At 46.1% G+C, this 13,593-nt stretch overlaps 1 protein-coding gene across 1 annotated transcript in view; it reads left to right on the forward strand.

Moving 5' to 3' along the window:
* LOC126275296 (discoidin domain-containing receptor tyrosine kinase B-like) overlaps positions 1–13,593 on the forward strand; it is a 438,705-nt gene that overhangs the window by 287,266 nt on the left and 137,846 nt on the right. The window contains exon 6 of the mRNA XM_049977184.1: positions 10,151–10,324. Coding sequence (XP_049833141.1) covers positions 10,151–10,324 — 174 coding nt within the window. The remainder of the gene's footprint in view (positions 1–10,150; positions 10,325–13,593) is intronic.

Consider the following 13,593-nt stretch of genomic DNA (forward strand, 5'->3'; position numbering starts at 1 on the left):
TACCTCTGGGCACATTTTGTTGCGATTATTTGAATAAAAGGCATGATTCAGAGAAAAAGAGAATTAGACAATAACTGCCGCTTCTTGAGTACAGATCACAGATTCTACAACTTAGCGGGCTTTTGAGTTTATATACGATTTCACGATATAATTTTTGTTCACACTACATCGACGATGATCGTAACATGAATGTTGTCAGGATTCCAAAATAGTTTGATTTAGAGGTCTCAAGTTCGATGTCTCACTCCTACTCACAGTTTATAAGAAGAAAATAGTTCTGATCGGTTACTACCAAAGGCAAATTTGAGTACCGCGTCTATGCCTCACAGCTTCTGTCCGTCAATTATGAATACGATGTTCTTTCTACGACTGAAGCGTACATATATACAGATGTTATTTATTTAAGTTTTTGGTGACCACGTACTTGTCTTAGACACGAGTAGTGGTCTTACACATGGAGAGTTTACGTTTCATATACACTCCTGGAAACTGAAATACGAACACCGTGAATTCATTGTCCCAGGAAGGGGAAACTTTATTGACACATTCCTGGGGTCAGAAACATCACATGATCACACTGACAGAGCCACAGGCACATAGACACAGGCAACAGAGCATGCACAATGTCGGCACCAGTACAGTGTATATCCACCTTTCGCAGCAATGCAGGCTGCTATTTTCCCATGGAGACGATCGTGGAGATGCTGGATGTAGTCCTGTGGAACGGCTTGCCATGCCATTTCCACCTGGCGCCTCAGTTGGACCAGCGTTCGTGCTGGACGTGCAGACCGCGTGAGACGACGCTTCATCCAGTCCCAAACATGCTCAATGGGGGACAGATCCGGAGATCTTGCTGGCCAGGGTAGTTGACTTACACCTTCTAGAGCACGTTGGGTGGCACGGGATACATGCGGACGTGCATTGTCCTGTTGGAACAGCAAGTTCCCTTGCCAGTCTATGAATGGTAGAACAACAGGTTCGATGACGGTTTGGATGTACCGTGCACTATTCAGTGTCCCCTCGACGATCACCAGAGGTGTACGGCCAGTGTAGGAGATCGCTCCCCACACCATGATGACGGATGTTGGCCCTGTGTGCCTCAGTCATATGCAGTCCTGATTGTGGCGCTCACCTGCACAGCGCCACACACGCATACGACCATCATTGGCACCAAGGCAGAAGCGACGCTCATCGCTGAAGACGACACGTCTCCATTCGTCCCTCCATTCACGCCTGTCGCGACACCACTGGAGGCGGGCTGCACGATGTTGGGGCGTGAGCGGAAGACGGCCTAACGGTGTGCGAGACCGTAGCCGAGCTTCATGGAGACGGTTGCGAATGGTCCTCGCCGATACCCCAGGAGCAACAGTGTCCCTAATTTGCTGGGAAGTGGCGGTGCGGTCCCCTACGGCACTGTGTAGGATCCTACGGTCTTGGCGTGCATCCGTGCGTCGCTGCGGTCCGGTCCCAGGTCGACGGGCACGTGCACCTTCCGCCGACCACTGGCGACAACATCGATGTACTGTGGAGACCTCACGCCCCACGTGTTGAACAATTCGGCGGTACATCCACCCGGCCTCCCGCATGCCCACTATACGCCCTCGCTCAAAGTCCGTCAACTGCACATACGGTTCACGTCCACACTGTTGCGGCATGCTACCAGTGTTAAAGACTGCGATGGAGCTCCGTATGCCACGGCAAACTGGCTGACACTGACGGCGGCGGTGCACAAATGCTGCGCAGCTAGCGCCATTCGACGGCCAACACCGCGGTTCCTGGTGTGTCCGCTGTGCCGTGCGTGTGATCATTGCTTGTACAGCCCTCTCGCAGTGTCCGGAGCAAGTATGGTGGGTCTGACACACCGGTGTCAATGTGTTCTTTTTTCCATTTCCAGGAGTGTAGTTTCCTAGATATCAACCACTTTTCTGTTGACTGGTGGAAATGAAGCTTTAATAAACGTTTTGGCGGAATAGTGAGAGAGGTGGAGCGCTCTTTTTCCTTTGTTTTTGTTCCCACAAATTACTAAAATCAAACTAAAATGTTTTCTCTTTCAACGACACGAAAAACTACGGTTTCCATCCTTGTGTAACGGTGTTCTGCCTCTAATGACCTCACTGTCGACGGGAGGTGAAACTCAAACCTTTCTTGTTTCTCATAGAAATAATACTACCTATTTTGAAGGAGACAGGTTTGTATCTGTTGATACCTACGTGAAGGTTTGAGTAAACCTTTGGCGTGCAACCGGCTCTCTGTGGGATTTCCGCTGTATCATTCTACAGTTACTGATTGCTGCCATATTCAATATTTTAACAGTAATTGCGTCTAGATGTTGTAGTCAACATTATCTGCATGCTCAAATGGTTCAAATGGCTCTGAGCACTATGGGACTTAACATCTATGGTCATCAGTCCCCTAGAACTTAGAACTACTTAAACCTAACTAACCTAAGGACAGCACACAACACCCAGCCATCACGAGGCAGAGAAAATCCCTGCCCCCCCCCCCCCCCCCCCCCGGGTATCGAACCCGGGAACCCGTGCGTGGGAAGCGAGAACGCTACCGCACGACCACGAGATGCAGGCCCTGCATACTCCATATGGGAAAACAGACTATATAAAATGGTTCAAATGGCTCTGATCATAATGGGACTTAACAGCTGAGGTCATCAGTCCCCTAGAACTTAAGACTACTTAAACCTAACTAAACTAAGGACTTGACACACATCCATGCCCGAGGCAGAATTCGAACCTGCGACCGTAGCGGTCATGCAGTTCCAGACTGAAGCGCCTAGAATCGCTCCGCCACATCGGCCAGCAAATATATATAAATGATGTGTCTCACATAAGCGGCTATTTATAACCCCTACCCTCATGCTGGTTGTTTCTACATCCGTCTTTTCTATATAGAAGTGTACCTCACAGAATCTATAGAAAGCCATTGGTTATCACGTCACCAGTGATCCACATTCCTAAAAGTGAAAACTGAAGACTGGACACTAAACCATAATATTCCATCCGTTCTTTGTATAACGATTCCGCTGAATTTTGCAGCTCATAGATTGATTAATGCCAGCGGATATTGCCAGAACAACGGTATCTATTTTGAAGATAAGGACACTGAACAAAAAATTACTCTGTCGCCGAAGATATCACGCAAATAACTTGTAAGACCGATTCTGCTGTTAATAATTACCTCGTTTTGGTAAGGTTTCTTCTGAAGTGCCACGTACATCTGGAAGTACTCGTTGTTGGTAGCTTTGTTGTATCCGCTCATGGAAATAGCAGTCCCAGACATTTTCGATGCGATGCAGCTTGGGTGGTTTAGCGATCCAGTCGAGGGGTTACAGTAGGCCCGAGAGTTGGACAAACCAGTGTCGCAGATGTGCAGCCCTGTGACCACACGCAACACGGAAGACGAGAGTCTTTACATCATATTCGGCATGAAGCTGTAAAGAAATGGCAGCACTTCACTGGAAGTGTTTACACAAACATCCTGAATAAGTGGGCCCAATCTCCTACAAAAGCACGGAACCATCTCCGGTCTGAACTAAACCGCACACTTCGCACTGAATACTTCATTTGGCAGATGGTGCACTCAAAGTCTTACTTAAATGTGAACTCCATCCTCAGGCCATGACGGGCTAATCGATACCAACCAATCGCCCTGTCATCATCCGCTAATGGCGTCACTATACGTGGTATGGAAGAGCATGAGGGTTAGCACACCGTTCTCTAGGCCGTTGTCATTTTTCGTGACTCGTATCCGCTGAAGTAGTTCCTCAGTTGGCGTCACGAGTCCAGGTCCACCCCATTCTAATCCGCTCACTTCGGTAAAATCTCCGACAGTACCGGTAATCGAACCCGGTTCTTCCCAGTGGCAGTCAGCCGCGTTGATCACTTAGACTCGAGGCCTTTCATCCATTGTGAACATGTAAAACCACGCCTTGGTGTACCACAGTACACTCCTAGAATCCATCTGCTGCCTTCTTCCTACGTTGTTTGCCTCATTAGAGACTTTCAGCTTTATCTGCTAGTGTGAGCATTGATCCTTTGTAGGTATCCGTCTCTTAATGTCGCTGCAGGCAGTTCCTTTTCCTGTGAACGCTACATTGCAAATTCTCTACAGCAGCAATTCTTGTCCTCTTATTTGACTTATCCACCGAGTTATCGTAGAGTATTTTACACATTACGAACTAAAAACACACGTGACTTGTGTAATATTTTACAGTATTTATTATTTAACTACCCAGTAGCCGGTTTTCGACTATTAGGCCGTCATCGGGCATGATTATGCATAAGTAGAAGACGAGTTACTGGCTAGTTAAATAATAGTGTATAACGGACAGTCATACACTCCTGGAAAATGAAATAAGAACACTGTGAATTCATTGTCCCAGGAAGGGGAAACTTTATTGACACATTCCTGGGGTCAGATACATCACATGATCACACTGACAGAACCACAGGCACATAGACACAGGCAACAGAGCATGCACAATGTCGGCACTAGTACAGTGTATATCCACCTTTCGCAGCAATGCAGGCTGCTATTCTCCCATAGAGACGATCATAGAGATCCTGGATGTAGTCCTGTGGAACGGCTTGCCATGCCATTTCCACTTGGCGCCTCAGTTAGACCAGCGTTCGTGCTGGACGTGCAGACCGCGTGAGACGACGCTTCATCCAGTCCAAAACATGCTCAATGGGGGACAGATCCGGAGATCTTGCTGGCCAGGGTAGTTGACTTACACCTTCTAGAGCACGTTGGGTGGCACGGGATACATGCGGAAGTACATTGTCCTGTTGGAACAGCAAGTTCCCTTGCCAGTCTATGAATGGTAGAACAACAGGTTCGATGACGGTTTGGATGTACCGTGCACTATTCAGTGTCCCCTCGACGATCACCAGAGGTGTACGGCCAGTGTAGGAGATCGCTCCCCACACCATGATGCCGGGTGTTGGCCCTGTGTGCCTCGGTCGTATGCAGTCCTGATTGTGGCGCTCACCTGCACGGCGCCACACACGCATACGACCATCATTGGCACCAAGGCAGAAGCGACACTCATCGCTGAAGACGACACATCTCCATTCGTCCCTCCTGGAGGCGGGCTGCACGATGTTGGGGCGTGAGCGGAAGACGGCCTAACGGTGTGCGGGACTGTAGCCCAGCTTCATGGAGACGGTTGCGAATGGTCCTCGCCGAAACCCCAGGAGCAACAGTGTCCCTAATTTGCTGGGAAGTGGCGGTGCGGTCCCCTACGGCACTGCGTAGGATCCTACGGTCTTGGCGTGCATCCGTGCGTCGCTGCGGTCCGGTCCCAGGTCGACGGGCACGTGCACCTTCCGCCGACCACTGGCGACAACATCGATGTACTGTGAAGACCTCACGCCCCACGTGTTGAGCAATTCGGCGGTACGTCCACCCGGCCTCCCGCATGCCCACTATACGCCCTCGCTGAAAGTCCGTCAACTGCACATACGGTTCACGTCCACGCTGTCGCGGCATGCTATCAGTGTTAAAGACTGCGATGGAGCTCCGTATGCCACGGCAAACTGGCTGACACTGACGGCGGCGGTGCACAAATGCTGCGCAGCTAGCGCCATTCGACGGCCAACACCGCGGTTCCTGGTGTGTCCGCTGTGCCGTGCGTGTGATCATTGCTTGTACAGCCCTCTCGCAGTGTCCGGAGCAAGTATGGTGGGTCTGACACACCGGTGTCAATGTGTTCTTTTTTCCATTTCCCTGAGTGTATGAAAATGAGACAGATGACAATAACTGCCTTTCACTGGGGAACAAGATGGTCGGTGCCTTAGCGGAAAAATGTCTGCGGTTGCCTAGGGGATTATGATTATACCCAGACATGCACCTCATCGTCCGAAGCAAATCGAAGACCACGAATGTCTTCATGCCTCCAAAGATATGGAAATCGCATGGGTAGAGGCAGATTCTGTGTGTTGGATTTGTAATGGCTTTCCAGTGGAACTTCTGCAGCATACTGGAAACAACTTGCCTACAAGTTGCCCGTCCACATGTTGCGAAGTTTGTTTTCAGTAGGTACATTGCAGAAGTTTCCATCGGAAGCTCTTACAGACTAAAGTCCTTAAAAATCCCGAATACAGTCCCAATAAATTCCCACGCGATTTATTTATTTCTAGAGCCTTCATGGAAGACTATCGTGGCCTTCGATTTTATTCGAACGAAGAGGTGGGCACCTGAGAGCAACGATGGTACTGTAGACAACTGCAAATACTTTTCCATGAAGACATTCACTCTTAGTGGGACAAATGTATTCACAATCATGGAGATTACTTTTGAAATATTATAGATGAATGAGCGGTGTCTGTTCTCTCGGAGACCTCAGAAAAAACAGACACCACGCGGAATCCGCAGTTGCGACACATAACACGTTAATTGAAGGCGGCCGTGCGGGGTAGCCGCGCTGTCTAGGGCGCCTTCTCACGGTTCGCGCACCTTCCCCTGTCGGAGTTTCGAGTCCTCCCTCGGGCATGGGTGTGTGCGATGTCCATAGCGTATGTTAGTTTGAGTTAGATTAAGTAGTGTGTAGGCTTAGGGACTGATGACCTGATCAGTTTGGTCCCACAAATTTCCAAATTGAAGGCGGAAGCGGCGGAAAGGAAATGGAAAGAGTTATTGATGTAGCTGCATCAAATATTTATAGAGAATCTGCGGCGACGAGTGAAAGGGCGTGCCGTACCGATCACTTGCTTACTAGGCAGTGGCATTAACCACGGTGCACTCTCGATACAGTGATTATTATAGCAATTGCGCGGACTATCTCTGTGCTCCTCCCGGACTATCCACATTCCCAGCTAGCATCACCTATTCCCACTCGCCGTCCATGCCCTCTATGCTCGCTACTTTCAGTTTCCTACAGGGGGTCTAACGTAACTGCGCATCTACACTGAAGGCGGTGGACTGATTGTCAATAGGGGCGAATCAGGTATGCTGTATGAGTGCGTGGCTCAGTTGACAACCGTACTTAATTCCCTTTCGTTTCTACATCTACATCTACATCTACATCTACATCTGCATCTACATCTACGTGATTACTCTGCAATTCACATTTAAGTGCTTGGCAGAGGGTTCATCGAACCACAATCATGCTATCTCTCTACCATTCCACTCCCGAACAGCGTGCGGGAAAAACGAACACCTAAACCTTTCTGTTCGAGCTTTGATTTCTCTTATTTTATTTTGATGATCATTCATACCTATGTAGGTTGGGATTAAAACAATATCTGCGCAGAAAGTTGGTGACTGAAATTTCGTAAATAGATCTCGCCGCGACGAAAAACGTCTTTGCTTTAATGACTTCCATCACAACTCGCGTATCATATCTGCCACACTCTCTTCCCTATTACGTGATAATACAAGACGAGCTGCCCTTTTTTGCACCCTTTCGATCTCCTCCGTCAATCCTACCTGGTAACGATCCCAAACCGCGCAGCAATATTCTAACATTGGACGAACGAGTGTAGTACAAGCTGTCTACTTACTGGACTTGTTGCATCTTCTAAGTGTCCTGCCAATGAAACGCAACCTTTGGCTCGTTTTCCACACAATATTATCTATGTGGTCTTTCCAACTGAAGTTGTTCATAATTTTAACACCCAGGTACTTAGTTGAATTCACAGCCATGAGAATTGTACTATTTATAGAGTAATCGACTTCCAACGGATTTCCTTTGGAACTCATGTGGATCACCTCACACTTTTCGTTATTTAGCGTCAACTTCCACCTGCCACAACATACAGCAATCTTTTCTAAATCGCTTTGCAACTGATACTGGTCTTTGGATGACCTTACTAGACGGTAAATTACAGCAACATCTGCGAACAACCTACGAGAACTGCTCAGATTGTCTCCCAGGTCATTTATATAGATCAGGAACAGCAGAGGTCCCAGGACGCTTCCTTGGGGAACACCTGATGTCACTTCAGTTTTACTTTCCTTTCTGACGCCTCGATATTCAACTAACATAGTACGTATGAAAGCTGCGGATTCTGTGTGGAGTCTGCTCTTTCGAGCATGTCTGAAAGTACAGACACCACGCATCAGTGCATCTCGATGAGCAATGAATTCAGTGCCTTCAGCGCGGACGCACAATTACGTCCGGCCTCTTGCAGGAATCTCAAAGTAGCAGGCACGGAAGATATGGACGGGAATGCGGGTAGGTGGCGCTAGGTAGGAATGTGAGTCCGCCTGGAAGAGCACTAAGGTAGTCCGCGAAATTGTGATATTGTAATAAATACTGTGCCCTGATGGCGCAGTGGCTAACGCAAGAGCCTTTGTAGACAGCGATCGCTGGTGCGAGTACCGATCCTGTACACATTTTCACTCAGCGCCGCTGATTCGGCATAAAGTCATGATGCACCTGACATTAGTATTCTCTGTCCTTTCTCCCACCCTCCACCTTCAATTAACATATATGAAATAATATCGGATTACTTACTTTTTTTCCCTTCAATCTTTTCATTTGACTGGCCCTGATAGAAGATCACACAAGGTCCGAATGTACCTGATTCTGTTTTAGAGTACGAAACATTGTAATTTTCAAGGCGTTATACTCGTCTGTGTTCGCTGTAGGTTTGGATCTTTCTTACGTCCACTATTCCTACACCATTCTTGGTATAATCTTGTTTCTTGTTACTAATGCATTCCATGTTTTTAAAGTATTTTCTCTGTTAGCTAGTATTATTCCTATAATAAAGAAAAAGATATCTGTATGGTGTGAAAATTGGCAATTGACCCTAAATAATGAAAAGTGTGAGGTCATCCATAAGAGTGCTATAAGGAATCCTTTAAACTTGGTTCAAATCTAAAGGCCGTAAATTCAACTAAATACCTAGGAGTTATAATTACGAACATCTCAAATTGGAAACGACGGACCGAAAACGTTGTGGAGAAGGAAAACTAAAGACTGCGTTTTATTGGCAGAACACTTAGAGTACGTAACAGATCTGCCTACACTACACTTGTCCGTCCTCATTTGGTGTAGTACTGCGCGATCCGGGATCGCCAGATAGGATTAACGGAGTACAACGATGGGAATCTCCTCAGGAAATTTCAATCATCAACTTTCTCGTCGGAATGTGAAAACATTTTGTTGACGCTGATCTACACAGGGAGAAACGATGATCATAATTAAAAGGGAAATCAGAGATCACACAAAATGACATAGGTGTTCGTATTTTCCGCACGCTGTTCGAGATTGTTATAATGGAGAGTTATTGTGAAAGTCGTTCGATGAAGCCTCTGCCAGGCACTTAAGTGTGAAATTGCAGAGTATCCTTGTCGATATAGATGTAGATGAACATAAAACAAAGGCTCAACACAACTTCAGGTTCGCTGGTGTGCTAAAATAATTTTTCCACGAAAGAAAAATATCCCTGACAGAAAGGCACTTTTAAAATAACTATTAGCATTGTGCCAGACGAAATTACTTTTGCCCAGCCATAGCTGTGGGTTCGTTGATTGCTGTAGGAGCACGTTCATGAAATTGCAACACATGAAATATGAGATTGCCTTATTACATAAGTAAGGAAGTTTCCTGTTTGACACCCTTCATTGCCACAGAAATACCGGATTGTTTACAATTATTAAGGAGTGGCAAAGCATCCCTTGATGCAGTAATTACCAAACTGTTCCACATTTAAACGAACCAGTCCATCAGAAACTTTAACTTGTGGGAAGATTCTGTCCCATGACGCTGACTCGTTCAGATGAGATCACGAACTGGGTGAGGTCTTGCTACCAGGACACTACACTGACCGCAGTTTGAGGGCTCTGTTTTGCTGTGAGGGGTGGGGGGGGGGGGGGGGGGGGAGAGGGTGTGCGTAGTCTTCACGTCACCTCTCATATTTGGTCACGGGTTGCAGCGAGCTGTCGCTAATATCTGTGATTGCCAACTTTGACGTACGTGGCAACGCGATCATTGTACGATACTACACACAGTGAAACAGTCTCAATGAAAAGTCCAAAATGACATGTCGAATTTCCTACATCTGCTTCCACAGTTCTTAAATGGTCTGTTTTTTGTAGTAGTATTAATAATCCTGTCTGAAGTACTCCCCGTTTCCTATCGACGTAACGGTGATGTGATACATGATCTCGGTGTACGTGCCCGCAGGAGGCGTCGTGTCCTACTCGATCCCGGAGGACACGGTGGCGGTGTCGCAGGAGCTGTCGGACGCCACGTATGACGGGGAGCACCGCGGCGGCATGCTGGTGGCCGGGCTCGGTCGCCTCGTGGACGGGCAGCTGGGCGCCGACAACTTCCGCATCGACGTCGGGTACGGCAGAGGTAAGCGACGAAGCCAAGCGAAAGCTAAATTCAGCCTTACAAGCGCGACGGAAGGGAAGTTGCTCGGCCGCCATTAGAGTGACGTCACTGAACTCGCATATGGAAACACCCAGATTTCCGGTGGCGCAACACGAGTGACGTCACTTTATGGTCGCGTTAGCTCTGTGAAGCCACTTTTATTACGCCACTACCGACTAGTCTCATTCGACTGACGACTAGTGACTGAGCTCCGAAACGTCATCTCCTTATTCTGACTTTCTTGTTAGTAATTTCGCAGCGTGCTTGTATTGCAGTACCACAAAATATCTGAATAATATTAACCAAAAATTGTACAATTTCGTGAACTGTAAGGGCAGCATTAAACACATGTCTAGTGAATCTGAAAGAAAATATCAAGTTAGCTGGAGAGTATGTAATTTTAGCTAGACTGTCTCTTATAATAAAGGTACATGAATATTCAAACATCATTTACAATGACTTTCAGTGCACTACCATAGCGTAACCAAAAAAATTCGATCACGATATAGTAGAAATTTAATATTTACTATACCTGTGATGTTTTATCTAATTGACTGATGTACCTATGGAATGAAGGTGTTTGCTTTCAAGTGACTGAGGTCATCGTAAAAGGCATCCAACATTTCACACAAGAACCTTTAAATTGTAATTTTGAGGACATTGAAGCTGCGAGGTGTTTCACAGTCCGTCTCATGTCTGTAAATGTACCTTTTGGATTTAAAATAAGTTGGATGATCGGATCATTTCAAATCTCTCCCTTCGCGTTATTCTCAAAGCTGAGGCAATGATTTTCTGCTCTGCTAGAGCCTACGGAATGGACAGTGTTTCCATCACTTTTACTTACCATCTCTTCTGCATGACTTAGAACGTCCCCGTCAAGATCAGGAGCGCTGCGCGTCTGTGGAGCACCGTAGCCATCCCTCACAGTCGCTAACGCACCAATTTATCGTAGCCCTTGTAGTGGGACAAACATTGTGCGTGACGTCATAACTACAATAGGGGCCGACAACGACGCCCTCATATCTGTTTGCGTGCGTTCTATGAGGCGGGAGATACTATACTAATAAAATATTGAAACTCATTCATTTTTTAACGCTACATATGCGGACATTGGTTCCTTGTCAAAACTAAACGTAATAAATCCTCACTATAACCAATAGTAGCCACTAATGGGAATTGTGGAACACCCTACACAGGCTTAGCCACTAACTATTGCCACCCAGAATAACTCCTAAAGTATGATAGTAGCTGAAACATTTGTGCGACAAATGTTGCATGGGACAACGGGGGCCATGATATGACGTTGATTTTTTGTTGTTGGGTGGGGTCCCTTCAAAAATATTAAGGTCAACTTCATTTTTTTTAATGGGATGCTATAGTTTGGAACTTACTTTCTGATAGAAGCTATTGAGACGAATCCAATGATGTGTAGCAGTAAGGTCTTTGAAGGACAACGAAGGTCACAAAGATGGCATGAACGTCCATTTACAGAAGTTGTTCGAAGTGATGACCATTGGTATCGGTGCAGTACTGCAATCTTCTTATCATGGATTGAGTTGTATTCCTTATCACTTTGGTGCTTACCGAAGCACCTGCTCTGACAAGTCTCTCTCGTATAACGTGATAATGGTAAGTATTCGCCGTATCCATCTAACGTGCCATTGACATGTAAACACCATTCGACGGTCTCCCAGTACAACACTAATAGGAACGGTAAGACTAGTATCGTCGAATAAGGCGAATGGGAATGATGTATTCCTTCTAAGAACAAGTCGATAAACTTCTCATTTACGGAGAATGCCAACGAAATTCGTCGAGAGCTAGAGACTTATACGCTGGAAGATATCCTCAGCGTACTTACCACACACATCATACATTCAAATATGTGTATGACAAATTGAGAACAACTGAACCTTTAACGCATCAGAAACATATTCGGCAAAAGAAAGTGACTAACGAGGAAACGGAAATTGTTACTCTTGCTACTGTCTTTCGAGATCCTTGTGTTAGCTTGCGTCAAACCGCAAGGGAATCTGGCATGAGCCACAGCAGTGTTATTCGTGTTCTGCATCGCCATAAATAGCATCCTTACCACACAAGTCTCCACCAAGAATTAATTGGTTGTCCCTGAGCACTATGGGACTTAACATCTGAGGTCATCAGTCAAGTAATTGGTACGGACTCTCTCCGTCGTTTCTAGGTCCCCAGACCCATACAATACAATACAGTACAATACATGCATTTGCCATTGTTAGAAAATCGGTTATCGCCAAGCGTTAACGCGCGTCTTTCTCCTTTCGATTCTTGCTGTACGGGGCATAAGCAGGCTGCTAGCTTCTTGATGTACAGAACGTCTAATTATAAATCAATAGTTTAATATAAAGCTCTGAAACCGGGACTATATTTACAAAGTGCAGCCCATGTTTTATAGGCCGGTACGGCTGTATTTTATTCGTCGATACAACGATATTTTTCTGGATATATCGGGGGCCGATAGTGATAATTTCTTAAACCCCGATGTATGGGATTCCTGATATTTTTTTTAAAATGCCTAGGCTCCTATTTTGTAAACTGCAACCCGCTACGCCGCTGCCGATCGGCATCCATACCATTTGTTGAGGGGTCACTTCAGTTGCTGTGGAAATCCGGCATAACACAGAAATAGCGGTAATGACGTCACTGGAGGAAGGCATACGAGTCGCGTGCCCTTCCTGGGCGCCATTTTCGTATGGCGCAATTTTGTCACGAGCAAAAATATTAGGAATGGCAGAAGAAAACGGGATGATGCAGTTCGGTGAAGAATCGGGAAAACGAAGATTAAGAAGTTGAAGTGTAATATGAAGAAGAAGAAGAAGAAGAAATTAAAGGAAATTATTGGAGGCCTTATAGTGGCGGCAATGTTAGTGGCGACAGTGTTTGAAAGCATCAAGAGAAAGGGACTGGGCTGCGTTGAGAAACACTTTCACAGTTATGGAGACGTGTTAATCGTTTTTTCGATCACTACCTGTAACCTCTTTGTTTTGCCACTTGAGGAAATTCAAGGAGGTGCAAAGAACATAACAGTTCTTGGACGAGCATTCCACATAAAAACTTTTTCATGTTGAATAAAAACCGATGGAGTTGTTATAAATCCTTTATTAAATTCACAACAGGTTTCAAAATTTAAATTACATCATCAAGTGTATGTGAAGCCCCTTTTACATTCACATCCAATTTGGGAAATTTCGCAAGAAACGATAGTCATGGATTAA

Source organism: Schistocerca gregaria, chromosome 1, assembly GCF_023897955.1.
Source record: "Schistocerca gregaria isolate iqSchGreg1 chromosome 1, iqSchGreg1.2, whole genome shotgun sequence".
Taxonomy (NCBI): Eukaryota; Metazoa; Arthropoda; class Insecta; order Orthoptera; family Acrididae; genus Schistocerca; species Schistocerca gregaria.